Source organism: Sinocyclocheilus rhinocerous, unplaced genomic scaffold (genome assembly GCF_001515625.1).
Source record: "Sinocyclocheilus rhinocerous isolate Xijiao unplaced genomic scaffold, SAMN03320098_v1.1 scaffold3807, whole genome shotgun sequence".
NCBI lineage: Eukaryota > Metazoa > Chordata > Actinopteri > Cypriniformes > Cyprinidae > Sinocyclocheilus > Sinocyclocheilus rhinocerous.
Window position 1 is genome coordinate 732478 of NW_015660506.1, and position 25740 is coordinate 758217.

A 25740-nucleotide genomic window follows, 5' to 3' on the forward strand; every position below is an offset into this window, starting at 1 on the left:
ATCTCAGAGTCTTTCCCTCCTCACTGAAACTAAAATCGGAGAGCTCTTTTATCAGGTGAGGAGTTGCCTTGTAACAGAAGAGGCCCATGCCTGATGTTTAACTTTCACATTCCACAGACTCACACAGTTTGTTATTCTATATTCCGGTGGTCCAGCGGGGGTTGTGAATAACTTTTTCGAAAAAAATGGTGTTATCAGATCCATATGTTTCCACACAGTTAGCGACCGCTACCTCTCCGATTTTTCAGTTCTGTGTAAAGCACATGTGGTATTTCTGTTCAGTCAGCACAAAGTTACACCAGCTGGGGCCAATAGAGTTTCTAGAGACAGAAAAGGAAATGACACAAACATATAGACAGTGATGCTGACAGACATGAATACAGATACTCTTCATCACACGGGGACATGCTAGCAGTTCTGTTACAGTATCCAATGATCAGAGCTGCATTTGATAAAACAAAAATGAATATTGTGCTAATAATGGTTTGCTCTGAAGACAAAGAATAATACATCTTTAACTTCTAGGTCGGAAGATTAGTAAAATCACAAGTTGAAGTGGAAAAATAATCATCAAGTGTTTCCATATGTGTACAGTATTCTTAAAAGCATTTCACAAGTATTTATCATGATCTGTAAATGATCCAGGAAGGAGACAGTTCTTGTTGGTTGACTGTGAGGATGTAGTATTCATTCAGACATGGAGCAGCTTCTTGCTCTGGCCGTTCTCCAACATGAGAACATTCCTGCTCTGGGTAATTCAAAATGAGTGTGTCCAAAATGGGCCAATGAGTCTGTGCAAAACCATCATTATGAACAAAGGCCTATTTTACAAGACATCATCCTATAATTTGGTTAGTATTTAAAATCAAGACTGTTACTGAAATGTCAGTGTTGAGTCATCATGAATTATTATAGCATTTCAATTTAAAAAAAGTTATTTGCAGAAATTAGGAAAAGAAGAAGAAGCCTTAACTGTGATAAATATCACAGTTAAGGCTTCTTCTTCTTTTCCTAATTATAAAATATAAAATATATAATATAAATCTACAAAAATATTAAGCAGCACAACTGTTTTCAACATTGATAATAAAAAGAAATATTTCTTGAGCAAATAAATCAGCATATTAGATTATATCTGAAAGATCATGTGAAACTGAAGACTGGAGTAAAACTGAAGGCTGCTGAAAATTTAGCTTTGCCAACACAGGAATAAATTACTTTTAAAATATATTCAAATGCAACACAGTTATTTTAAATTGTAATAGTATTTCACAATAATTAGCCTACTGTCTTCATTTTTGATTAAATAAAAGTTGTCTTGGTGCAGGCTTCTTTAAAAGTATTAAAAACTCTTAAGGACCACACACGGATAGTGTAACTAACAGTTTTTAGTTAAAAAGTTCCATATTTAGGCTACTGGCTGTTTAATCGATCACATCCCAGTCGTAAATTATGTATATAGCCTAACTAGTGTCACAGCTCTGCAGAAAATCCCGTTTGTCTGTTTCGAGCGCTGGAATGCGAGCTGATGCGAGGGGCGGTCTCGCGCTGCGCTCATCACACAAATATGTGGATGTTTCACAGACTCCAGAGCGACACGGTAGAAGCGGTTTATTTCTCAGCGCAGCGCACAGAGGATACGCCTCGCGACTTTTCAGAGAGCCGAGGTTCAGCTTTACTCATAACTCACCTTTATCACAACCCGAAGACACTGAAGACAACTTAAAGCACTTTGAACAGAGTACTGGAATATTTCTCTCATATAGGCTACTGTAACATGGACAGACTGCAGACTCGAGGTCAACCGGCTGATGTTCAGCGACAGTGAATGGAGATGAGGTTCAGTTAGTCCATGATGGATCACCATCACGATTTGAAATGTAAAATAGTTGTGGTCGGGGACACTCAGTGTGGGAAGACGTCTTTGTTAAATGTTTTTGCCAAAGACTCCTTTCCAGAGGTTTGTAGAAAAAAGTCACCGCTTTCAACATTAATCCGATTTTTAATGTAATTTGTGCCATGGGTGCAAAACGTGCGTTATGTTTTAGCCCCAAGTTAGTTTTGTTTAGTTAAATATCAAACTTTTGCTCTTTCTCTCACAGAACTATGTTCCTACAGTGTTTGAGAACTACACAGCCAGTTTTGAGGTGGACACATTGAGAGTTGAGCTCAGTCTTTGGGATACTTCAGGTAAGAGGAGGAAAAACCATTTGATGTAGCTAATTTGATGTCTCTGGGGACATTAAATTAGAGATTTTTATCCAAGCCTCCTATAACTCCACACACATTCACATATGTATGTAGGCTATTTGTCGTTAAAGAAGCTGTAATACAGTTTTTGAGGTTTTGGGCTTTGTGGGCTATGTGATGGAGTTTTCTGAAGGCCATGAACCTCCTACCATTTCTGGTGGACTGGGACTGGGACTGGGTGAGGAGGACCACGGAGATTCTTGTTAGACTTATATGATACATAGGTGAATGAAATTCATAAATATAAATCCATGAATATGTGGGATGATGAGGTTGGAGAAGGAGCAAAAATGTAAAAGTGAGTGTTAGGACTATTTTCATATTTTATTAACATACACTTAAAAATGAAGGTTTTAGTTCAGCTTGGTTTCAGGTTTTTCTTATCAAAAGCAATGTTTATAGGGACATCTTGAGTTTAGTTAAAGTTTAATATAAGCTCTTCATGTTGCACTATCAGCATATTAATTTCTCTGTTCTGTGAATGCATGGTTGTCTGAAGTTTTTTGTGGAACTTAAAAAGGTTCTTCAACTAAATCAAGCTGTAAAACTGTGTTTGGTTGACTGTAAGCTTTATTTTTTAAGAGTATTTTTTAAGAGTTCGACTACTGGTTGATTTTCTGTTGGGGTCCCTGTATGTGCAAGTCACTGTCCTGCTATATGAAGACAGCACATGTACTCAGGATTCAGTAAACTAGACCAATCCAGTTGATACAGACTCAACACGGATTGCCCGTGTGATGTTCTCACAGCAGACTCACTCTTGTCTCCCACACTTCTAGAATGACTCAGATGAATGTTGTTATAGGTAATACTATTCTCAAAATAAACTACAGATATGTAGGTAGTATGTGATCGTAGCATGATTTCTTTCAACACAGTTGTTTATAGATTGACAAATCTGTTTATATATTATGAAATCTGAATTTACAGTTATCATCTTTTCCCTCCTCATCTATGTTTTTGTGAGCAACCCATGAAGCTGCTCGCCATCCTTTTATCAGACTGGACAGACATTTAAAAATGAGACCTTTAAATATTTCAGTAATGATGGTTAATGATCTGAGGTTTGAACTCATTTCAAGCCCTACAAACTTTCTAGAGCAGATTCAACACTCACCTCCCAGAATAGCACTGTAACCTAATTTACTGAGCTTGAATCCTGAGTACATGTGCTGTCTTCATATAGCGGGACAGTGACTTGCACATGCAGGGACCCCAACAGAAAATCAACCAGTAGTCGAACCTCTTAGAATGTCCATAGAAGATTTTACTCGCAGTGACACTTTCAATAAATAGATAAGGAAAATTATTATTTACTTTTGACTTTTAGTTATAAGACTTTATTTAAAGACTTTGTACTGTCAAATGACTGTAGTTTATGGGGATGTTCTATGCAACTGCATGCTGTAAATTAATAAATATAGAAGAAAAGATAAGAAAAAAAAAAAAACTCCTCACTGTTTTTTCCAGGATAGATGTACATGGATTCTGACACACTGTATTGTGTATGTCTGCCAGAAGCTTTTATTTATTTGTTTTTATTTTATTTATTATTTATTTATTTAAAACCCTTTAAAAAATTTTATTTAAAATTTTATTAGATAATAAACTTAAACATTAAAAAATTGAAATGCTGCCTTGGCAACTAACTGAAATGAATAAGTTGAAGTACTAAAATGACTAAAACTGGAATAAAAACAAATTAAAGCTAAACAGAAATATTAGGTGGGGGAACTAAAATGACAAAAGCACATAACATTTTTAAAACTCAAAATAAAACTGTATATATATATATATATAAATGAAAGCTATAATAAATATAAAGAAAAATAGTATAATAAAATGTGTATACATGCTGTTGAACAGTTTGATAGATTGTGAATATATAAATAAGAGTTAAATAATATAAATAAAATATAAGTATAAGTATTAAATATAAGTATAATATAAATAAGAGTTAATTGCAGCGGTTCAACAAAGTGTGCATATAAATCTTATAGCAACATACCTTAAAATAATTCAGCTGTATAAATGTAACACGCTCAACTTATACGTTCCATTGTACTGTTATTGTTCAAATGTATTAGTTTATGTTAAGAAATAATTTATTTATTAGTACAGTGTTTTTGTGTCTATTTGCAGGGTCTCCATACTATGACAACGTGCGCCCCCTCTCTTACCCAGACGCTGATGCAGTTCTCATCTGTTTTGATATCGGTCGACCAGAGACTCTGGAGAATGTGCTAAGGAAGGTAAGCTGATTTTAAAGACATTTGTTCATCTATGCTGAATGTTTATAAACTGTTGTAGCTCTGAATTGTGGTTGGGATATTCTCACAAGCCCCATCTTTGTGGCAATGAGAACAAAAGTCCAGACATCTGAGAGAAGAGTCCAATGAATGAGAAAGGGGATGTGTGGGAGGACTTTGATCCTTTGATTATCACATGAGGGGGAGAACGACAACCAATAAGAGCTTGTTTACGTTGGGTCTCAGAATCACAGAGCCTTTGTGCCACAGAATGCTTTGTAACCTCTGATGTCATTGGGAGGCAAGAGGTTTTGAGAGAGCAAGAATTAGCCATTTTGGGGCGCTTCAGTCTCCATTGGTGCTCCCACTGACTATAGTGATCTGTGGATCTGTGCCAACTCTATGCTGATGTCATCAGGAGTGTATAGGAGAACTGCTCCAATCACTATACTGTCTGCCAGAGTTCTCCACTGGCTAGAAGGAAAAATTATACTTAAACCTAAATGTGTGTTAGTATCTGATCATGTCATGGAGTCATGAAGAACAATCAGTTTTACTGATATTTCTCATTTTCAATTTTAAAAATGTTGTTTTTCATCTAATATTTACACGTTTTGTATTTTATTTTGCTTTATTACAAAAAAAAAATGCAATTTTTAATAGTTTTAGTTAACAAAAAGAACACAGGTATGTATCAGAATTTTCTTTAAATACATATGATTTTATGATTGTCATCTAACACTATGTTTTTAAATCCTTTAGTGGAAGGGAGAAATCGAAGAATTCTGTCCCAATACTAAAGTCATTTTGGTTGGATGCAAGTCAGACCTGCGTGCAGACCTGGCCACATTTGTGCAGCTGTCCAATGACATTCCTTCATCGTATGACCAGGTGTGTTTTTAAAGAACATTTCATACCTTCAATGAAAAAAGAACAGATGCAACATACAATTTCAAAAGCTTGTACTAGAAAATAATGCAATTAAATCCTTAGGCTAGTATTTGAAGTACCATAGGATTAGTAGTAGCTAAAGTATGTTTAACCAAGGACCCCTTGGTGTTGGATGGGCTATAATTACATGCATAGTACCATATTATTGTGTTTATACTTTAAGATGCTTAGTTTGCAAACCATACAAATAATCATTATTGTTGCAAACAATCATATACTTGTACATTAAAATTTAAATAGCTTTATATGCGTTTTCCTATATTTTTGGAAATCAGGTATTTGAGTCATTTCTAACTATTTGCTTTAGGGTTCAAACATGGCTAAGCTGATCTCGGCTCCTTACATCGAGTGCTCAGCGCAGCAGTCCGAGAACAGCGTGAGGGACATTTTTCACATAGCCACACTGGCCTGCATCAGTAAAAGCAACAAGAATGTGAAGCGCATCAAGTCCAGCAGAGCCACCAAGAGGACTTCACACGTATCTAACAGGCCTGAGCTGGACTCAATGTCACATCTACACAAGACCAAGGCAAAAACCTGCACAATCATGTGATTTCAGAAGCCATTTCGTCTGCATGCATTCCTTCTCCTATCAGGATTCTTTCTACAAGTCCAATGGGGCATTGATGACTATATTCACAATATGTACGACTGAGTCAGTGACATGTATTAATGATGATGCAGTCTATTCTCCCCATTTTAAAGCACCTCGAAACATTTTTAGCCATCATAAAACACCTAAAGCAGGGAAAATGTTCCTATGTACTGCCAAATGAGCACTTATAACTTTGTAGAAGCTGTCCAAAGAAGAATTTCCTTTGCATTTTGTTGTGTTATAATATTTCATTGCAGCGTATTCCCAGTTTATGGATTAAACTAACTTGGATTAACGCATGGTCAGTGTTGCTAACGTTAGTCCTGTACTATTAGACCTGACTGCACCAAAAAGTGTCAAATAATGTCACAGATATACATTGTAGGTATTTTTTTCTATATGAGATATTAATATGAGGCAATAAATGAAGCATACCTCTCGAAAAACCTGTTAACTCATGTCATTATATGCAAATCCATCCCAAACACCATACAGCCTAAAAACCTTGCTTTTAAGTCACAGTTGTAAAACAAATCACGGACTATGATTTATTATACAGTAAGCTACTGTACCTGAAACGTCCTTCTTTGACACTGGCAAAAATAGCTTCTTACGGCTTTCTAGTGCATTTAGTTTGATCCGACACTACCATCTGCTGGATATAATTGGAAACTCAGGTAAATTGGGAAAATATGAAAATACTGTAAAAATATTGTATGCTAAAAATCCTTTATTTATTGAAAGATTAATGAGTCAAAAGGCAAATAATTTGCAGAATAAACTTTTAGAGAGATGGAGAATGCACCTAGTTGATGGGCTTGCAAAATCTATTTCATGGTAAATTTATTTAAAAGGTTGGGATAGAAAAACATTTTGAAAAAACAAAACAAAAAAATGAAAACATTTTAAAAATCATTATCACAGGATGCAAATTCATTTACACATTCCATATGAACTTTCTTATAGATAATTTATGTCATTCATTTAATCAGCTCTTAGACCTGTGCATTGCCTTGGCCTAAAGTGTCAAACTTAGCTTTTTTGTTGCTATAAAATTTGAACAGAAAAACAAAAATATGTAAACGCTGGAATATTTATATTTATTGCATTTACAATTGTCACCCACACGGGGGCATCAGAACTAATGAGAGAAGGATTTCATGCAAACTGTGGACAAACCCCTTGTCCAAATACCCGCACTTGCGGTCTTTGCACTTGACCACTTATATGACGTATTTCCTGTATTTGGTCCAAGTGAGCATGAAGACCACAAGTGTGTGTAGAACTGTTTTATTACCCGATGGGACACACTGTTGTAAAAATGCAAGTGTTTACAGAGCTTTATTTTTCTTTTCAATACTTTGCATTTTAAAATCAACTTCTAAATGTCTGTTCAGTAGTCTCTATAACAGATGAAACAATTTAATTTTGTGGTGCTTCTAATTAAGTAATAAAATGCATTTGCAAATGTTGTACAAAATAATCACCACTACTCATTTGCACCAATAAAACGTGCAACTCTTTGTTTTACTACCAAATTATATGTAATATCTAACTATTGTTAATAATTTAACATACATTGGAAAGGTTTCCGTGACCTCTCGCGAGATCTCGGCAAAAACTCTCACGATTTATTTCCACAACATGATCCGGAGCGGTATTCGAGATAGTGTGGATTTAGTGTGCACTAAATGAAGCGCACTGCGCTTTGCGGTTTTTAAGACCTGGGACAGTCTTGCGCACTAACTTCCTGTCGCGCGCACGCGCTCGTGTTGCAACCTCTAATGGTTGCAACATGTGGTCAATTATTATTAGTATTATTCTTATCATATTCTTACCAGCAAGGACAATATAACCTTAAATTAGACATGTTAAACTGTAAAATTATTTTCCTCTAAAAATAAAAAACACATTTAGTTACAAAAAATAAAAATAATAAAAAAATAAGGTGCATTCACAAAAGAAGATAAGTTTGACATTATTTGTAAAAGATCTAAAAACCCTCACATCTGACAAATTAATATACATGCAATTAAAACAAAACTATTTATACAATGTAATGTCAAAAATGAGTACATTCACAGTATTTAATACGTATTTATAACAGTAAAACGAGTCTTTGTTATTGTAAATAAAAGTGCCTTTAAAAAAGGCAACAGTCAAGCAATGTAATTTAGTAAGCACTTTGTGTCCACAGGGCTATGCATTGTAGTTATATTTTTCAATTATATAAGTCATATCAAATATGTAAACATGCAAGAATTGCCAGAATTGCTTTGAGAAGTGCACAGTTATTTATACAGAAGCATTTGCTTTGAGTGGCTCCTCTTGCTCCTTTTGCCTGTCAATAAACTTCAGGTCAATGGATGTGGCAGGGACCAGCAGAGTTCGTGTGATTGGCTTCACAGTCCTTCCTGAAGGGTCTGGACACACTTCATAGTGTTTAATTAACTGCAGAAGGAAAAATAATTAAGGCATATTGGCCTAAAACATGCATGGTTTATTAAAGTTTAATGTTAATTACAGGCAGCAACATGCTAAAACCTTAATCTTAGTTACTCATTGACAAGAAGAACTATCTCTGTAATAGCAGAGGAAGTTAGACCAAAGGTGAAGGACTGCAGATTAGTCAAAGATCTAAAACGAACACACCAAAATGATCAGCTAAACTGGGTCAGGACAATCATTGGTGACGTGGATGGGTTCAAAGTTCATGGAATGATCTAAATGTGCATTCCTTTGTTTTATACTATTTTAAATCATCAAAATGTCAATGTGGCCTCAGACTTCTGAGCTTCACTGTACAGTATATAGAACCAAAAATGCCAAAGTGTCATACGTTTAAATCATCTGTGAGGTACAAGAAGAAATTTTTCTATTTATATTATAACAGAAAAATCTGTGAAATGGTGCTGACTGATATGTATCCTTCCTTACCCGGGACAAGAGGAGGTACATCTCCAGTTCAGCCACTCTGCGGCCCAGGCAGGCGCGGATGCCGAAGCCAAACGGCACAGACCCGAAGGGATGCTGGCTTAACTGCTTCTGCTCCCGGATCCATCGCTGAGGGAGGAAGGCAGAAGGATTGGGAAACACCTTCTCATCGTAGGACACTGCGAAGTGGCAGAGGTGGAAAAGAGTCTGGAAAACACCAAATACACTGCGCTGATTAGTTTGAACGTCTGTTTACAGATCATACAACATTAAATGTACATCATATTCCATTTGTATTTGTTTATGAAATGGCAGTTTGTAGCTCAGCTTACATTTTTAGGGAAGAGGTGGTCACCCACCACTATTTCTCTTTCAGCAACGACACGAGCATTCCCAGGAACCACCGGATATAAACTGCGAATGTCAGAGAACATGTTTCTCTGGATTAATTTAGCAAGCGAACACAACAGTTTTCACTATTTTCACACTGCACTAGCATATTAGGCAGCTTTTAATTAAATAGTTCACCCAAAAATGAATATTTACTGAAAATGTATGCACCCTCAGGCCATCCAAAATGTAGATGAGTTTGTTTCTTCATCAGGACATACTAGGAGAAATTTAGCATTGCATCACTTGCTCACCAGTGGATCCTCTGCAATGAATGGGTGCCGTCAGAATGAGTGTCCAAACAGCTGATAAAAACATCACAATAATCCATAAGTCTTGTGAAGTGAACAGTTGCGTATTTGTAATAGACAAAATATGAGTCCTTTAACCATAATATTGCTTTCTCTGGTTTCTCCACTGATTGACTAGGGCTGTGTGGATCACTTGTGGATTATTGAGATGTTTTTATCAGCTGTTTGGACCCTCATTCTGACGGCACACATTCACTGCAGAGGATCCAAAACCTGTTCCGATGAATAAACAAACTCAACTACTTCTTCGAGTAAATTTTAAGCAACTTTTCATTTTTGGGTGAACTATTCCTTTAAATATGTTTATAACACAGTATAACTGAGAGATACAGAAGATACTATACCGAAGCGTCTCTCTAATGATGGCTTTTAGCAATGGCATCCTGGTGATGTCTTCACTGCAGGGCACTTTTTCACCAGGGCAGACACTGATAACCTCCTCATACAGTTTCTGCTGGATCTCTGGCTCTCGTGCCAAGTGATACAGTGCCCAGGAAATAGTGTTTGATGTCTAAAATGAGCATGCATTAAAAATGCTGAATCTCAAATATGTTACAAATACTAGTGTGAGATTCTATAACACCCTGTGGCCTTCGCCTTCTGTACCCCGTTGCATTAGCATTACATCACCAGGCAATCACAAGACATGATATATATACGTAGCTGTTTTTTCCTAGACGGTCTCATTCTATTTCCCTGCTTGTGCTGAGTTAACAGTTTCACTTCCTCTGTTACTTATACAGTGAAAGGGGTGGCATATAGGGAAGTAAATATAGATACACAAGAGGAAAGCATTAAGGTGGAGGTTTGGACTTCAATAGGAAAACTAACAATAATAAATTATTATAATCCCTGTGGACAGTTATCCTTGTTATAATTAAGCAAAATTTGGAGTAAAGAAAAAGGTATAGTAATATGGTGTGGGGATTTTTATGCTCATAGTGTTACATGGGGAAGCTCAAATACAGATAAAAATGGCACAGTGGTGGAAGAATTTATGGAGGATAATTTTTTAGTGTGCATAAATGATGGGGCTGGAACAAGGTTCAATATAAGGGATCAATCAAAATCGTGCATAGATCTAACATTAGTGTCAGCAATTATAGCAGTTAAATGTCAATGGAAAGTACTAGATCAATCGACAATTGGTCCCTGGTACCAGCTTCTGTGCTCCACCGCTCAACTGCTCAACTCGATCAGATCTGCTCAAACAATTTATTCTAACAACTAGTGACACTTATTTATTGCTTATTTCTTTCTTTTAGTTTTAAATCAAATGCTGCAAATGGCAAGATTGTTTATAAAATGAAACTACTACAAAGTCTTTGTTGCAATACATTGCATCCGTAAAGAGTGAAGATACTTACAGTGTCGACTCCAGCCAGCAGAAGCTCTGTAATGCTTCCCAAAACCTCAGTGAAGGACATCTGTTCACTGATCAGGAGGGGTGTGAGATACTCGCCCTCCACTGGCTGCCCATGTTTCACCATTTCCTGAATCTCTGTCATCTTCTTCTGCACCAGTTCATCCGCTTTGCAAAAAAAAAAAAAAAAACTGCATATTTGAAGATGATTGCCATTCTCTTGCCTGATGAGTATGGTTTGAATAGAGACACTCTAGACTACTGTTCAAATGTTTGGGGGATTGTTTAATGTTTGTGAAAAAAGTATCTTATTCTGTCATAGACTGCATTTATTTGATAAAAAATGCAGTAAAGAAAATAACATTGTGAAATATTATTAGAATTTAAAATTTAATAACTATTTTTAAATACAGTTTTTAACTATTTAAATATATTTTAAATGTAATTTATTCCTGTGTTGACAAAGCTGAATTTTCTCCAGCGATTACTCCAGTCTTCAGTGTCACATGATCCTGATTTGGTGCTCAAGAAACATTTCTTATTAATGAAAACATCTGTGCTGCTTAATATTTTTGTGGAATGTATCCACAAGTGATTTTTTTCAGGTTTTACTGCTGAACAGAAAGTTCAAAAGAACAGCATTTATTTGAAATAGAAATCTTTTGTAACATTATACTGTAACTGTCTTTACAGTCGCTTTTGATCAATTTAATGTATCTTCGCTGAATAAAACTATTAATTTACTTTTAAAAAAAACGTACTTATCCCAAGACAACAATAAAAAAAATTTTATTCATAACAATAATTCTATTAATTTAATGTTTTTTTTTGTTTTTAGCTTTTAAACATGACAATAATAGGAATAGACTTACCAACTTTGAACAAATGATCCCAAACAGCAACAAAATGCTTCCAAAAAGGCATGTAGGGCCAGAGAGATTTGGGGAACAGGATCACGATGGGAGAAAGACGGAACATTTCCCCAACAGAGAAGATAAACTTCTGTGTTTCTTCAGGAACCACATCATTCAGACACCCCATACGAGTTTCAAACAACACTGAGCATATTCCTTATGAAGGAAAGACAAAAACCTATATTAGTGTGATGGACACCACACTTGTTATCAAATATAAATCAAACTATGTACAGTATATGTACTGTGTGTATATATATATATATATATATATGTGTGTGTGTGTGTGCACGTGTGATAAAAAAACTACAACTAAAATCAAAATTACACAGGAACAAAACATTGGAATATTATTAGGCAATATATACAGTATATTAGAGCATAATTGTTTTCCAGGTATTTTTATGATGCTGATCTATTTGAAAGGTAGACTAGTAAAGTCAGCTGCACATGACTAGAAGCTATGAACTTGTCAAGGCCAATGCTCTTTATAGGATAACAAGTGGCCTTTGTTATCTAATGTGTGGCATTGACCCTTTGTACTCACTTGATTCATTAAAACAGCTAATATGAATGCTTGGGAATGACTCTATGGCATAATTCAATATCTTGACCTTGGAATTACCCAATATGTTATACCTTCAAAGGCAAACTTGTACAGTTCTCCTGCCACATCATACACCATAACGTCATTGCCTTTTGTTGTCCTAAGCTTAGCCACCTTCTCTATAAAGTCGCTCACCACACCATTAATGGCATTGGTGTAGGAGGACACGTGTTTGGGCTTCAGCATGCGAGGATTCAGGATGCTTCTAATGCGCTGCCACTCCACTCCCATTCTGAAACGGGACAATAAATACATTATGAGTATTGTCATTTCTGTCAGCATAATTACTTTCTCAAAAATCTTTGCATGATAATTTGCTAACAAAAAAAAAGTATTTTAGGCATTTTATATTCAAAATAAGTTCAGAACATTGATTATGCTGTATCTGATCAAATCCATGCTGACCTCTAAACACTGAATGAGTAAGCCCTCAATTTTTTCTTTTTAGTTTGGAATTCCTCAAAACCAGTTTTCCCACTAACACTTGCAATTATTGTCTGCCTCTGCTGTCATCCTTCACAGAGATTTCAATTTCTTTGTTCACTGAAAAATCTCAAAAACAATTCCCTATTTATTCCCACTAAAATGGGCTTATGTAGCATACAAATTCCATAATTTTTTTTCTTGAATTAGGTTTTGGTTTAACTGTTCAACGGACACAATAATGTGTGCCCTCAGTCATGTTTTCATTTTGTACTCACTTTCTAAGCAATCAATTGCAAGCTGCTAGCTATTCATGTTCAGACATGCACTACATTTGTGGCTTCATAACATCTGCAGATGTTTTTATGTATACTTCTGCAGCAGCTGACAGCATTATGGTTGCACATTATGTGTGCAATGAATGCATTTAAATAACAGATGAATGCTTGTGCCAATAATACTGGGGTCTCCGATGTTACTTACTCTGTGAGGGGTCCATAGGCATGATTCCGGAGTTTTCGGTAGCCTCTCCAGTGGGGCATGTCAGTACGGATGGGATGGCGACCCTCTTGCCGTAGAACCTGTTCTATGAGGTCTGCATTGGCCACATTAACAACAACCAGTGGTCCATATTTGGACTTCCAAAGGGGGCCGTAGATTTTGCTGTGCTCTATCTGCATTAATGACACATTTTAGTGTAAATAAAGATTCAGTGTTAATTTTAAAACATGTTACATATTATAACTATTCTATTACAGACATAATTTCAGGAAATTACTGACAATGTCATCCCACTCCTTCACATAAAGTAGCGAAAGATATAAAACAGTGAAATATACATAACAAAGATTTAAAAACCCAACATAACTTTCCCAGCAGAAATGAAGCCAATCATTTGGAGATTAAACGTGTTAGTTTTTTTTAACACTTTTTATGAATCTTTACCTGCATTTGATGTGTCGTTTGAAAATAACCTTTCCCAAAGAGCCAGTATAATGATGTCAGAAAGCTTGGACCATCCAAGTCGTCCATGGTTTTTTGTTTATCACCACCTATTAGTGTACTGGTTGTCCGAGTGAGGAATACCGATGTCAGGCATTTTATTCCTCCGTAGTCCTGCTTGCATAAAAATAATCCAGTTCTCAGCACCGAATGGGAAAACATGTCTAATCTCGCAGTCCGCAACTCAGTCTGTACAATAGCCCTGTTACAGCAGTGTGCTGCCCTGCAATGGCAGTCTGTGGCAAAGCGCCAATTCCCCTGCAGATGAACTTGAGTAAACTCGCTTGTTTTCGAGGGGATCTGTTCCTGTTGAGATTCTGTGAAAGCCGCCAGTGTTACTACCCTTACAAACATTTACCTCCACGCCCAATCATTGTTTCTGCCAAAATACAACTGTTACTACTATAAAATCTTATAATCAACAATGTAAGAATGTAATCTTGCGTCGTATCACTATAAATTCAAGCGAATATACACTACCGAGCAAACGTTTAAGGGGCAGTGAAGACTTTTACATGTTTTTGTAATAAGTCTCTTATGCTCACCAAAGCTGTTGAACAATTACTCCGGTCTTGAGTGTCACGTGATCCTTCAAAGATCATTCTAATATGCTGATTTGGAATAGAATGTTTAAAAGAATAGAAAGCCCTTTTAATATAAGTTAAATTATCAAAAAAAATATTTGCAAATCAACACATGATGTTACAAATGAACTCATGGCAAGTGAAATGTGGAAAGATTTTACCTGGTTTTATTAATGCTTTCTTATAAACATCTGACAGTGTTTTATGGGAAAAGGCTATGAAAATCACCATGCATAGCACAGAGACACTGTTACAGTATACGCACACACAAAAAAAAAAAAAATTACATGCACACTTGCTCAGGGTCATAGAGGGAACATTATTTCAACATCTTTGTTTCAGAAACAAACCAATGCATGTTTTAAAGTTTGTGCCTCCAAACAGTCTCTCTTCATCTAAAAGATGCATGTCTCATGAGCCACTGCATAACGTTCAAAAAGATTTATGTTGAAACCCTCAACATAATTAGAGCAACAATTCCTATCTCACAATTACTCGATTAGACTTGATCAAGTTAATCTGTCCATAACATGAAGCTCAGTTAAACTTTGCAGCTCAGATGCTGAAAATGATATTCTGCTATATGAAGACAATAAAATGATCAACAAACAAATATCACAAAAGAAATCTTTATTAGTCTACACACAATTTTAATGATCAAACACTTCCCACAGAACTACATTTACCACACCAGTCAACCCTGCTACATTACATTGAATGGCATTTTGCAATTAGTGCTCAAGAAGGACTGGCTAAGGACATCCTTTAAGAGTGAGAGTGTTGCTTTTGGGCCTTCCAGAGGCATACAGTAAGACACACACAACACAGAGACTTCTACCTCTAAATGAATATCATATTTTTATGCAATAAAAAAAAAAAGGGTGTGCTTAAATGCAAGAGAATGGGATGGATAGTCAAATACACCTTATATACAAGGCACAGTTTGTTATAAGCAAATGTCTCCGAATTATCAAAAGAGAGACAAATTCAAGTATTGCAGGTCGGGTAATGTGTAAATATCTGAGATTGAGCTTGGCACCTTAATTTACTGGTGCTCCTTAAGACTCCTTATAATATGCTGCTGAATCACAGTATTTTAAGCCTCAAAAAAAAAAATATATATATATGTATATGTATATATTATAAGAAGACCATGGTGACCTTTCTAAACAGTTATTTCACAAACAGATATATTTTTATAACCTCTGAGGAAGCAATTATAGGACATTCCAATAAAACTAACATCTATGCAGTAGCATTCTCAACAAAATAAATACTTTTTCTTAATTTACTAATACAGCAAACCCCCCAGCAATGTGTCCAATTGCACAGCTTTTGCTGATCCAAGTATTACTAAGAAACTGGGGGGAAAAAAAAGATTTCCTAAATGAGAAGTTGACAGGGATTTGGATGCAGGTATCACAAAGTTTTAACTAGTGAAAACACTTCCTGAACACCTGACCCTCTTTCAGCATCAGGTGTCCCACAAGTCTTTGCGGTTAGTCATCGTCACTTTCACTCCCAGACTCACTCAACTGGAGATCATTTTCTGAAATGAATCAAAACATGAGCATATTAGACACACAAAAGAGAGTGATAGACCAACCAAAATCACCCAGATGCCCTGAAACTCACTAAGTGTGTTCATTAAATGCCCGCTGCTCTCCTCCACACGGCTTTGAGATGTGTTGAGGGCAGAGGTGCTCTGGGGGGGAGCTGGGGCCAAATTATGTGGGGGGCGATCCTCATCCTCTGCGTCACTGCTGCTGGAGCTGTCCCCGCTACTGGAGGATGAGGAACTGTGGGAATCTGAAGAGCTGTCCCCACTGCTCATCTGATCCATGACACGCGCCTCGGCCATCAGCTCTACAGAAACACATAACACAAGAAGGATTAACTAAAGAATTCCAGTACACTACTGTTCAAGGGGTTTTGGGTCAGTAAGATTTTGAAAGCAGTCTCTTATGCTGCTCACCAAGGCTGCACTTATTTAATGAATAAAGCAAAAACAACAATATTGTGAAATACACAATATATTTACAATATTATTGCAATTTAAAATAACTGTTTTCTATTTTAATATAATTTATAATGCAATTTATTGCTGTGATGGCAAAGCTGAATTTTCAGAACCCATTCCTTCAATCTTCAGTATTACATGATCCTCTGAAAATCATTCTAATATCCTGATTTGCTGCTTAATTATAACCATCAATGTAGAACAGTTGTGCTGCTAACGATCAATTTTGATCAATTTAATGTGTTCTTGCTAATTAAAAGTATTCATTTATTTAAATGAAAAAAAAAAAAAAAATTCTTACTGACCCCAAACATTTAGTCTATTTTACCATTTTCATATATGTTTTTGGTTCATGGCTCTGTAATCAAGCTGGTGTCCTGCTGATTATACAGACTGAACTGATGTTTCCAGATATTGGCAAGTGTTACCATCAGGTATGTTTGAGTTGAGCGTGGTGTACATGTCCGTGCTCTTTATTCACCCGCTCTGGTAAGACTTTGAAGAGAGAGTTTAGATGTTACGTGACATACATTTCACTCCACGTATCTTTTTTATGTATTAGTTCATTAGTTTAGTAGTGTTGCCACCCAATGTAAGTTTTGGTTTGTTTAGTTAGTGTAGTTATGGTGGGGCGTGTTGGTAGCACACCGAAGATGTTATTTTGATTTTAATTTTGATTATGCTAGGTTAGATTTAAATCCTTTGGTTAGAAATTTTTTTTTTTTTTTGGTTATTTGATTTGGCAACACTTGTGCTGTCTTCATTATTTAGCTCATTTGTATTATTACTTCAAAGTTTAATTTCTTTTTGTTTATTGACAAATAAATGTATTTTCTCTGTTTGAATTTGTGGTGTTCTCCTCTATCCTATTTGCACTAGGCTATATCCTATTTTTTTTTTAAATAAATGTTACATCCCCTAAATATCCCTAGACAAATCAACAAGGTATTGGGACGTAACAGCAAGACATATTACCTCGCTCAATATCATCCATGGGAGATGATGGAGACATTTTCTCCTTGGGAGGAGAGCTCTTGGTGCTGGATGGAACCTTGTTTCCACTTCCGGTCTTCATCTGCTGACTGAGCCTGCTGGTTTGCTGCTCCAGCCGTGACTGAATCTTACTGCTTCCCTCAGCCCTGTAAGGAAACAGAAACATGACACTTTATTTACTTAAAAGCTTTAAATGAGTATATCATGAAATATATTGTGAATCCATATGACTTGGAACACAAACTAATTAATACCTGGTCTTCTTGACGGCAATGTTGCTGCTGAGTTTCTCCAGACGATACTCTCCCGTGTCATGGTTAACAATGAGAACACATTCTTTCATATAAGGCCTTTTGGAACCTTTAAATACGGTAACAGGTGCTAAGGATCCCTGCAATGATTGATGGGAAAGGAGATTCAGCTTAATCATCCATGCTACTGTACATACAATCATTTTTTTTGTGGAACTAAGGTTACTGAGCCTACCTCTAAGTTCGGTAGTGTGACTGTAACTTGCTCTCCTTTGCCCACTTCCAGCTCCCCCTCACATGTTGTGTCTATGGAGGCTGGTTTGAAATCATCTATGACCAGGAAGAAAACATTCGTATTTCATAATCATGTGTACCATTGCTGACATTCAACATCAGCAGTGTTGTACCAACGTAGAACCTACAGAGGGCGCGTGTTGCCTATTGTAGTGGAAAATCAGTAATTCCTCATGAATTAAATGTTTTCCAAGATCTCATTTTAAACCACAGCGTTTCAGCGGATAGAAAAGCGTGTTCGTTTAGGAAGGTTTCCATTATAAGCACAAAGACAGATGCTTTTTCATTATTTCCAAATAACATTAAAAAACTGAGATAGCCAGCAAGGTGGAAAAACACATAGCTGCCTTCTCATATGCCTGTGCACATAGTTTAAAAACAACTTGTGGTTTCAGTATCAACGTAAGAAACAGCTCTTTTTTCAAAATATGATTTGTTTGTATGTGTTTATGTAAATATTCCAATATAGAGATAATAATGTAAAATATGCCACTTACATCGTACCGTGTGGAATGCACTTTTAGGTTGTTTCTCAAATGTTTCGCCTAGTTTGAGGACGTGTTCTTGATTGTCAAAGTTTGAATATGCTGTTCCATTCATTCTAATCACAATGTTTAATCATATGTTACCAGTTTTCAACTTTCTGCTCGATTCGATACCATCTACGGCAGAAAATGAAATAGACACCTCACTTCTGGAGTATGGACCCGTTGCTTGAGCTTGCTACGCTGTGATTGGTTGGGTTTGTGTACTTGGTCACGCCTCATTGGAGGTCTTCTTCACTGTAATTGGCTAAGAAAACTGTCAGTCAACGCTGACGCAGCGACAGACGGAAGTGTCTATTTTTTACCCGAACGCATGAGTGCCCTCTAGTACTCTCTAAGAAAATCCACTAGTCAGTTTGCAATCGCAACACAAAGAATATGAAAAAGTCCAAAAATATATATTAAGGTCTGTTCAAAGCTGGTAATTTCACAAGAAAGTATAATGTATTCATAATGACTTATGAATTATTTTACATTATATTAAATTATAATTAGGCTATATATCAGCAGAATAATCTCGCCTTTGATTATAGTTTAGCACAAAGGTGCAATGTCATTTACGTGCTTTGAAAAAAATGTGTAAGTTACTTTTATTTCCATTGACAGACAGAATATGGGGTCGTAGCCTGTTTGGAGGTTGTTTTTTACCCGAACGCATGAGTGCCCGCCCTCTAGTGCTCTCTAAGAAAATCCACTAGTTAGTTTGCAATCGCAACACAAAGAATATGAAAAAGTCCAAAAATATATATTAAGGTCTGTTCAAAGCTGGTAATTTCACAAGAAAGTATAATGTATTCATAATGACTTATGAATTATTTTACATTATATTAAATTATAATTAGGCTATATATCAGCAGAATAATTTCGCCTTTGATTATAGTTTAGCACAAAGGTGCAATGTCATTTACGTGCTTTGAAAAAAATGTGTAAGTTACTTTTATTTCCATTGACAGACAGAATATGGGGTCGTAGCCTGTTTGGAGGTTGTCACAAGCCGGTTCATTCACGAGCAGCGCGTGTGTCCCGCCTAATAACGGGCAGATTCGTGTTTGGATGATCCCGTCACGGCGTCATCTCTATGTAAGTTTGAGCATCTGTTGAACAGTCATTGGTCCCGTATCTAAATTCTAATGAGTCGGTTGTGAATGTGACTCACAGGCGTTTGGTTCATTAATAGCGCAGGCTGAAGGAATGGACTTCGTGGTCGAGTTTTCACTGATTTTGAGCGAGGTTTTCCAATCCTGCAAGCTTCAGTTTAGTCAGCTTCTGTGAGTCTGAGTTTCGGCTTTGATTTCACAGGAAACCGTAAAGTGGGTAATTAAAGCGGCAGCTTTATTGTTGGATGTCATAAGCGTAAAAGTAAGTCAAGTGCAGGATCTCTGAATACTAACTCATATCTATGATCATTAAAATTCAATTGAGATCGAGACGGGGGGCAGCAGAGGCATATGTGATTGTTGGGAATTAGCAGGTTGCTGGGTGACTGTCTTTACTCTTAAGACCCATTATGGGGTGAAGATGACTGGAAATCTGCCATTATTTGCCATTACAGATGGAGACTGGCTGGCACCCTTAGTTAGAGGTTCTGCATTTGTTTACATGACCCAGATGACCGATCTGATCTTTTTTTAATATGATGAGAATGGACATTATACATGTAAATGCACTACATATTCATTTACCATTATATAGTTGGGTTCAAAAGGTTGAGAAAAATCTGGGATTTAGTTTATTTAAACCTGGAAATGTACTGATTTTAAAGATTTTTTTTTAAATCAAGAAATTATGATGTAGGCCTAATATTAAGAAAAATGTAAAATTATGCACTATTTAAGGGTCACATGACAACGTTTTAGAGTTCTTTGGAACTCATGCAAGCTCCAGAAATTCATAATTCGTAATGAAAGAAAATCGTATCAGAAAAATGCAAAATAGAAGCATTTTCTCTAGTCCGCACTGCCAGGTGATGCAGACATAGTGGACTCAGCAGTGGTGGACAGATGACTGTTCTCCATTAAGTGATTGGGTGAGATCAGGACTCCTGTCCACACAGACTGCATTATCTAAGTAATGGTCATCAGGGGAGTCATTACAGGATTGCTGTTCTTTCCTCAGTTGCTTACTGGACAAATAAAGTTGCAGTTAAATTTAATGAGAGCTGACAGCTGTTCTAGATTAGAGGTTCTGCATTTGACGATCTGATCTTTTTTTTTAACATACTGACAATGGACATTATACCTGTAAATGCACAACATATTCTTTTAAATTTATATAGTTGAATTATAAAGATTGAGACCACATTGAAAATCTGTTTATCAAGTAATCATCATAACATTGATCTTGCAAACGTTTTACAGCACTTTGGAAGTCATGCAAGCTCAAGAAATTCATAACTCTTAATGAAAGAAAACTGTATTAGAAAAAAGTGGCACTGGCAGGTGTTTCACATAGACATAGTGGACTCAGTAATGGTGGATAGAGGATGATTGTTCTCCATTAAATGATTGGCTGAGATCAGGACTCCTGTCCACACAGACTGCATTATCTAAGTAATGGTCATCAGGGGAGTCATTACAGGATTGCTGTTCTTTCCTCAGTTGCTTACTGGACAAATAAAGTTGTAGTTAATTTTAATTCAATTCAATTCAAGTGTATTTGTATAGCGCTTTTTACGATACAAATCGTTGCAAAGCAACTTTACAGAAAATTAAGTTTCTACAATATTTAGTAGTAGCTTATGGTGACTGTCAGTTTATGTACATATGGCAGAAATGTATGGAAAAATCAATTAAAGACGTAATCAAACAGACGATGAACATTATGACCGCAATTATTATATGATGCATTTAAACTTATAGCAAAGAGAGCTGACAGCTGTTCTTGATAAGAAAGTTTAAAGAAACTTTTGCTGTTTACTAGTGATGCAACAAAATCATTTATTTTATTTTTTTACAGAAACACCCAAAATTGAAATTAAAGTTATTTCATTTAGCCTAAAACCCAAAACAAAAAAACAAGTTTTGGTAAAGAATTTGGGTAATTGAACTTAGTATGCTGTGCGCAGATGATAAACAAGTCATAAGTTGTTTTGTCAATGAGCCTCCACAGCTGAACTATTTTCATATATTGCTACTGTAGCATCATTTTTGGTCCAGAAGTGTGTCTACACTGCTGACAAGTTTACTTGTTGCAGCTTATCCACATTGTGTGCACTAAGACAATGACAAAGTCAAAACATCAGAGAAGCGCTGTTTCGGTCAGTGATTGCAGCCTTAAAAACTATTTTGGCTGAAACCTAAAATTATTTTTATTTTCTCAAATATTTTCATTTTCTGAAATTTTGGTGCATGACTACAATTTAGCCAGGTTAAAAAGAGTGTTTCGTTGTGTGCACTATGCATCATTTGGCATCAAACAAAAATTCCAGTTCCTCTGAATGAGGATGGCGAGGAAAATACGATCCTATTTCACTTTTGTATAGACAACTATACAGCTAAACTGTATTTAGCTATAGATTAGATTAACTAGAAACACACTAAATGACCTCGACATGTATCATGGTCACTAGCAGAAAACATGACAGGAGAGCTGCAAGGACAGATGAGCTCAGAACTTCTCAGTATGAGCCACTCAGAGTTCATTTGCATATCTCCTGTAGATTACATGTAGTATGTGACCTACTTTAAATGTGTTTTATTTAAACAAACACTTAATGTTCCATTACTGAACTTTGCTAAGATGCAAATGACTATATAGCTACTGTTTGTTTTGCCTAAAGTCAAGCGTGGATGTTCTCTGGAAGGTCTTCCACAAGAGCAACATCATATCAGTCTGGCCTTGCCCTTGATTCAAGGCATGTTGCTTTATCTCTCTCTCTCTCTTTCTCTCTCTCTCTCTCTCTCTCGAAATGTTGAAAATCTGAAATGTTACTAAAACAGTTTCGCAACTAGAATACCACATGACATTGTCATGATATGATGTGAATTTTTGGAAGATTAAATCACCACAGCATGATGACTAAAGCATCATGATAATGAGGGTGATGACATTAGTTTTTCTGCGATATATGCAGCAACATTTGATACAGCTCTTGTTCAGCCCATATAGCTCTGATATAACACATCTCATGTGCAGCTCTATGATGAATGTCCTTCCTGCTGTGTTTGTATTGTTTTGTTCTTAAATATAGTCTAGGTCACCTTGTCAGTTGGAAGGACCAATATGTGTTTGGTGGTTAAAGATGTTTTATTTGATTTTGAAAACTGGCCACCCCTCTTGTTCACCCTGACATAATACATCTCTTTGATGAATGTCCTCTTTGCTGGGTCTGTATTGTTTTGTTCTTAAAATTTGAACTAGGTCACCCTGTCAGTAGGAAGGACCAATATGTGTTGGGTGGTTAAAGATATTTTATCTAATTTTTAAAATTTGCTTGCTGTAATTCAGGGATTTTTTTTTGAATGACCTTGAGGCAAAATGAAGTGGAAATGTGCACAATGTCAGGAAGGCTGTAATAGGCTTTATTCATTTTTGTTTATTTAAGTTCATTGTATACTTTGTTTATTAAAGTGCATTATCTTGTTTAGGTGTCTGCACACCTCTCTGCTCAGAATATGCCATTTTGCATAAAATGATAATATGAGTACTGTACATATCTGATGTTAAAATTGCGATAAAACAAGAAGTAGTGACAGATCAGATTATTCCATCTTGAAAAAGAAAAAAATGTAGGGTGGGGACTTGGCTCTATACATTAGTTGTTGGTTGAATTTTGAGATGTTGACAAATGAATGCAGATGAATGTGAGCTTCCAGGGTAAATTTGAACATTTTCATGCATACAATCTAATGTTGTCTGTGACTTCTGGTCTGAAAACATGACATAATTTTCTTTTAAGTTAGTTCAGCTGAATTAGCAGATCTGGGGAATCAAATAAAAATAGTTAGTTCCCAAAACAAAATCCATGACTGAAATAATCATGTTCTCCCTCTCTAGCCAGAAATTAATTAATGAATGGGGCCCAGTTTAAATAAACTGTTTTCATTTGTATCCTTCTTTATGTCTGCAAAATACAGTATAATGAAGTCAGTCCCATTCCCCATAGTTTTTAACAGATTCTACAATGGAATCCTGTATCAATAAAGAGTTTGCTGTATCAGTGGAGGCATCATGCAGTAGACATTTAGACATGCTGTAGTTTCTTTTGGTTACTTGTTTTACATTATCACTATCACCTGGATGTCTTGAATCAAGGCTGTTTTGATGAACTAAAGGCCATCAAGGGGTTAGTAATGCATTCAGTGTGCAGCTTAATATTCTGTCTACATCAAGGCAAAAAACTAAATTTTCAGAGATGAAATGGCCACATTGTTGGTCGCAAAATCATCCCTGGCTGTTACCGGGCCTCATCTGCATAGCATTCATCATCAGATAATAGTGCCGGTGATGATGTATGCTGAAAGGGCTTGTTAAGAAAAAGACCCCTTTTGTTGTGTAAATACTGATGCCAGTGAGGAGTTGAGCTCTTCCTCCTGTTTTACATAAAGTTGACTTTGAATCAGTTCTCTATTAATTCAATTAAATCAATTAATAAGAACCATTCTGACCAAATATGGGCCATTTCCTGGAACCACTCACTTCATGAGGAGGGTTGAAACAATTTACACTAAGCAATTGTAAGCAGATGTTTATAAGTCATTAAATTGAAGAACTTGACTCTTTCACCCCAAGCAATTCAGATGGCAATGCCACATACTGCCATTTAAAAAGGCTTTAAAGAGACTTTGCTACAAAGATCTAACTTATACCGTTTTAAACTATGAAATCTAAATAAATATATTAATATTAAAATAAATTACTTGTGTGCAAAGTAAACAAACAACATTGTAAAATGAGTTTACCACTTTCTACACAGCCGTGGAGGACAAACAGCCATATATTAGGAGGGAAAACACTGTTTATGCTGTACAAAATTAATGTGAGCAGCGATGTTTTGTTACTTTGGACTGTGTGCAAGTATACTGTGTGCAGACCATGCAGTTTTCCCAAGCATAAAAGGCTAATTCTAATTTGATTGTGAATAAGCTATAAACTCATAATTTAAGAAATATTTAATATGGTAAATGGTAATCAGTGGAATGCACAGATTACATATTTTTTCTTTCTTTTTTATGTGGACATAAACAATTTTTTTTTGTATAGCATGCAACAATGATTCAGCATACAGTATTTGAACCTTTTCAGAGTAGACCTTTTCAAAACTCACCGTCATGATGCTTAGGTGCTCTTGGTGGTTGCTAGGGCATTGCTAGGGTGTTATGGATCATTGCTATGGTATTCTGGGCAGTTGTTGGGGTTTTACCTGTGTGGATCATAGGGTGTTCTCAGTGTATTACTAGGATGTTATGGGTGGTTGCTAAGGCATTTTTTAGGGTTAATTTCTGGGGTGTTCTGGGTGGTTGGTAGGGGTTGCAGTGGTGTTCTGTGGTTATTCTGCACCAAGAGAAGCTGCATCGTTTAAATTTTGAGGCCTCATTCATGCCTGTAGCACAAACTGTATGTGACAACAAAGTTGTGTTTTGAAGGATGGCATGATCATGTAAGCAACTATTTATGGTAATTTATGGTATCATTAGGAGACACCTGGATTCATTGTCCAGCTTGGGAATGAATTTTTTTTCCTCATTGTGTAGGGCATTTAATCCGAGAACCATTAACTAACAGAGAGACCCATCAGAACCTGACTGTAAAAATGTGGGTTGGTTATGGTTATATAAACATTGACATGCCTTTAGACATTGACATGTCTGGCCCATTAATGGACTAATCAAACTTTCCGTTCACACACTGCACCCATATATCTATTGGTATACGTAGCAGCTTCATTGAATAGAGCAGTTGAGTCAATACCTTGTAGTCTCACTGACATGGTCCCATTCACTAATGACAATACATTCCTGCTGTATACTTTTGCAGTTCCCAGTCGTGGCTAGTCTGAGGAATGTGGGACAGTTCCCATGCTGTTTCCCAGGCTCAGAGTAGCACAGGAAGTGATGCCATCACCA

The 25740-nt window shown here is 36.2% G+C and overlaps 3 protein-coding genes across 3 annotated transcripts; 1 reads left to right on the forward strand and 2 right to left on the reverse strand.

The window, feature by feature from the left end:
- Nucleotides 1-1558: 1558 nt before the first annotated feature.
- Nucleotides 1559-6491, forward strand: LOC107725257 (rho-related GTP-binding protein RhoE-like). The gene is made up of 5 exons (XM_016534456.1): nt 1559-1960; nt 2103-2190; nt 4393-4502; nt 5262-5390; nt 5758-6491. Exons 1-5 carry the CDS (start codon nt 1853-1855, stop codon nt 6001-6003), a joined length of 681 nt encoding a protein of 226 aa, XP_016389942.1. The 5' UTR covers nt 1559-1852; the 3' UTR covers nt 6004-6491.
- A 1493-nt stretch (nt 6492-7984) lies between these two features.
- Nucleotides 7985-14232, reverse strand: LOC107725254 (sterol 26-hydroxylase, mitochondrial-like). Its single transcript, XM_016534449.1, has 9 exons — nt 13933-14232; nt 13471-13661; nt 12597-12796; nt 11916-12113; nt 11048-11211; nt 10025-10191; nt 9312-9393; nt 8983-9186; nt 7985-8496 (listed from the first exon to the last, which is right to left on the reverse strand). Exons 1-9 carry the CDS (start codon nt 14149-14151, stop codon nt 8341-8343), a joined length of 1581 nt encoding a protein of 526 aa, XP_016389935.1. The 5' UTR covers nt 14152-14232; the 3' UTR covers nt 7985-8340.
- Nucleotides 14233-15663: 1431 nt separating this feature from the next.
- Nucleotides 15664-18855, reverse strand: LOC107725251 (ELL-associated factor 2-like). The gene is made up of 6 exons (XM_016534446.1): nt 18629-18855; nt 18073-18167; nt 17841-17977; nt 17569-17732; nt 16209-16439; nt 15664-16122 (listed from the first exon to the last, which is right to left on the reverse strand). The coding sequence occupies exons 1-6, from the start codon at nt 18729-18731 to the stop codon at nt 16073-16075; spliced, it is 780 nt and encodes a 259-aa protein (XP_016389932.1). The 5' UTR covers nt 18732-18855; the 3' UTR covers nt 15664-16072.
- Nucleotides 18856-25740: the final 6885 nt, after the last annotated feature.